This window comes from Microtus ochrogaster, unplaced genomic scaffold (genome assembly GCF_000317375.1).
Source record: "Microtus ochrogaster isolate Prairie Vole_2 unplaced genomic scaffold, MicOch1.0 UNK54, whole genome shotgun sequence".
Lineage (NCBI taxonomy): Eukaryota > Metazoa > Chordata > Mammalia > Rodentia > Cricetidae > Microtus > Microtus ochrogaster.
The window spans coordinates 2,202,836-2,206,553 of record NW_004949152.1 but is presented as its reverse complement, the minus strand read 5'-3'; the positions used below and the strand labels follow the sequence as shown (position 1 = coordinate 2,206,553).

At 37.4% G+C, this 3,718-nt stretch overlaps 1 protein-coding gene across 10 annotated transcripts in view; it reads left to right on the top strand.

Annotated features, from left to right (window-relative positions):
• Chd9 (chromodomain helicase DNA binding protein 9) overlaps positions 1-3,718 on the top strand; it is a 234,087-nt gene that overhangs the window by 166,641 nt on the left and 63,728 nt on the right. For all 10 annotated transcript variants that reach the window (XM_026777294.1, XM_013354625.2, XM_026777295.1 and 7 more), the window contains one exon: positions 648-824. In XM_026777294.1, the coding sequence (XP_026633095.1) occupies positions 648-824 (177 nt within the window). The remainder of the gene's footprint in view (positions 1-647; positions 825-3,718) is intronic.

Here is a 3,718-nt window from a genome sequence, read left to right as displayed (position 1 = left end):
CTCTCTCTCTCTCTCTGGAAGTCCTGCCTATCATCTCTCTAGTTATTGGTCATACAACTCTTTATGAAACCAGTCAGAAGATGCCTTAGGCAGGTGACAAGCAGACACATCTTCACACAGTGTACAAAAAGATTATCCTACAACATGTGTGTGTATGTGTGTGTACATGTGTAAGTACATGGCTTGTGAAAGCTGGAGCATAACCTTGGGTGTCATCCCCTCAGGAACTCTATCCACCCTTGGAGATAGGGTTTCTCTTTGTCCAGGATCTCAGGCTAGATTCCTTGGACTTCTGCCCCCAAGCCTCTTCCTGATTACTCCTGTGTGGTGCATCCACACTGAGCTCACTGAGCTGACTTTTTACATAGGTGCTAGGAATTGACCTCTGATTATTTTCAGGCTTGTAGAGTACGTGCTCATTGACTGGGCTCGTCTTCCAGCCCCATAATTATGGGTTTTGACAATGTTATTAAACAGCTATCTAATATATTTTAAATATTGAAACTCTTAAGTGTCTGCACATGTAAAAATGTCAATGAAAAGTAGTTTATAAAAATGTTATTAATATATTTTATGCCATTTAATAGGAATCAAAAGTGAAATTAAGACATTCTACCAGTGTATTTATTGTATTTGATAATTTCTAGGGACGTATCATTCGAGGAGCTTACCGATTCCAAGCCATCATCACTACCTTTGAAATGATTCTCGGGGGCTGTGGAGAACTTAATGCAATTGAATGGCGGTGTGTGATTATTGATGAAGCACACAGATTAAAAAATAAAAATTGTAAACTCCTGGAGGGTCTGAAACTTATGAATCTGGTAAGTAACTGAAAGTATCATTTTGACTTGGTTTACTAACTAGAAGGAACATGAAGATTCAAAACTAGTGCTAAAATATCATATCATTTTCAAATTTTATAGAATTGTGGGTTTCTTTTTCTTTTCTTTTCTTTTTTTTTGGTTTTCAAAACAGAGTTTCTCTGTGTTGTTCTGGCTATCCTGGAACTCACAAAGATCCACCTGCCTCTGCCTCCCAAGTTCTGGGATTAATGGCATGTGCTGCCACCACTTGGCATAGAATTGGTATTTTTAATCCTATGTTGCAAATTTAGATATTTTGTTTATTTAGCCTTAATTAGCATGGTATAAAACCATACCACTTTCTTTTTTTTAAAGACTTATTTATTTATTTTATATATATATATATATATATGTGTGTGTGTGTGTGTGTGTGTGTGTGTGTTCTCTCTTGAACTTTTGCCTGAAAAGGGCATCAGATCCCACTGTAGATGACTGTGAGCCAGCACGTGGTTGCTGGGAATTTGACTCAGGACCTCTGGAAGAGCAGCCAGTTGAGCCACTGAGCCATCTCTTTGGCCCTTAATAATTTATTTTTTATTATTTTATTTGCATTGGTGTTTTGCCTGCGTGTACGTCTGTGTGAAGTGTCAGGTTTTGGAGTTACAGACAGTTGTGAGCTGCCAAGTGGATGCTGGGAATTGAACCTAGATCCTCTGGAAGAGCAGAACAACCATACCACTTTCTAAGATCAGATTGAATTTTAAATATAATTATAAAAATTAAAAGAGGGCCTGGGAATATGTCTCAACAGTTAAGAGCACATATTAGTCTTACAGAGGACCCAGGTTCAGTTAACAGCATCTACAGTGGCCTCACAACCATCAGTAACTCCAGCTCTAGGGCATCCTACATCCTATTCTAGCCTTTGTAGCACCAGGCCTACATGTGGCACACATACATTCAGGTAAAACACCCACACATAAAATAAAAATGAAAAGAAGAAAATGTGTAGATATGTACTGTTGGAGGAAAAAAATAAGACCACAAAATTTCAAACCTTAAATTCCTTAATTAAAAAGCTATTTCTTACTCCACATCAAAGAAACTTCTCTTTTCAAGAGATGGAAACCTTTACAGAAAACCGCATCCAAACAAAATGCAGTGGTTTGGAACCAAGCCCCAGAGATACATCTACAATAGAACTCCTGAATCTGAGGCTTTGGGATCATTGTGAAGGGGGCGGGGGTTGAAAAAATTGTAAGAGCCAGAGGAACAGGGAGTTTGCTATAAAACTGTATCTCCTAATAATGTCAGAATATACACTGATAAAATCATACCAACATGACTACCTTAACCTCACACAAAGAACCATAGGCAACTAAGGAATGCTCAGGAAGAAGAAATAGTCTCCTCCAGGGAAGAAGTTAGCAGTTGGTTATCCAGTACCAGTCATCAGCTCTGAAAACGTGCACGCTAGTAGCATTGTACAGCCTGAGCAAGAGCATGGCAGGCATGTGTAGGGTTTGCAGAGAGGAAAAGGAATGGAGAAATTGTGCTTAATCTCAAAAAATAAAAGAAATAATTTAAAAAGAAGCCTTTCACCAAATTTTTCCTGTCATTTACGATAAAAAAAAACAACTCAAGCCTATTTTTCTTTATGGCACACACATAGAGTCAGAGGACAACATGGAGGAGTTCCACTGTGGGGGATTCTGGGGGTCACACTCAGGCCAACAAACTTGACCACAAACTCTGTCACCCCTGAGTCATCTCACCAGCCCCAACACACTACTCTTCATGTTCATGGTGTTTGCTACAATGAATAATAGAGGATCTTAAGGTTATATTATTGCCTGCATATTTACTTCTTTTAAAAGCAAATGTTTGAAACATTTTTATTTTTAATTACTGCCACATAATTAGTACGTCAGTGCTTAAGTGAGTAGGAACCACATACAGTAAAAGTTAATGTGCCCTTTTTTCCCTTATGTATGTGGACAGGCAGTTCAACTCTTCATTCTGATATTTACATTTTTGCAAAATGTAAAATTGGTCTGCCTTTTGAGACCTATTCTTATTAGATTTTTTTTTTTTTTTTGGTTTTTCGAGACAGGGTTTCTCTGTGGCTTTGGAGCCTGTCCTAGAACTAGCTCTGTTAGATATTTTTTTGAGATATGAATATATACATGTGGAATTTAAAATTATTATCAAATCAAATTTTAAATAATTATGTTATTAAAATATTCTTATTTTCCCTTAAAATTTGATGGAGTTCTATAGTTGAAAGCATAATCCAGTCAGCCATTTACTTATTTGGATTATAAAACTTCAGTGATTCAACAAATTTCCTGTGAAGAATTGAATATCCATAACCAGGTTATAAAAATAAACTTCCTTTGATCCTGTTCTCACACTGATGTCAAGAACAAAGAGACAAATAACCTTTTGTTCGTTTATTTATTTATTTATTTATTTATTTGTGGTTTTTTGAGACAGGGTTTCTCTCTGGTTTTGGAGCCTGTCCTGGAACTAGCTCTTGTAGACCAGGCTGGTCTCGAACTCACAGGCTGGGATTAAAGGTGTGCACTACCACCGCCCGGCTATTTTTTTTTCTGCAATTTATTTTTTAATTATTTTATTGTTTTTATTGAGCTATATATTTTTCTCCACTCCCCTCCCTTCCTCTCCCCTCCCCTTCTACCCTCTCCTGTGGTCCCCACCCTCCCAATTTACTCAGGAGATCTTGTCTTTTTCTACTTCCTATGTAGATTAGAAACTTTTTTGTTCTTTTTTTTGTTGTTTTGTTTTGGTTTTTTTTGTTTTGTTTTTTCGAGACAGGGTTTCTCTGTGGCTTTGGAGCCTGTCCTGGAACTAGCTCTGTAGACCAGGCTGGTCTCAAACTCACAGAGATC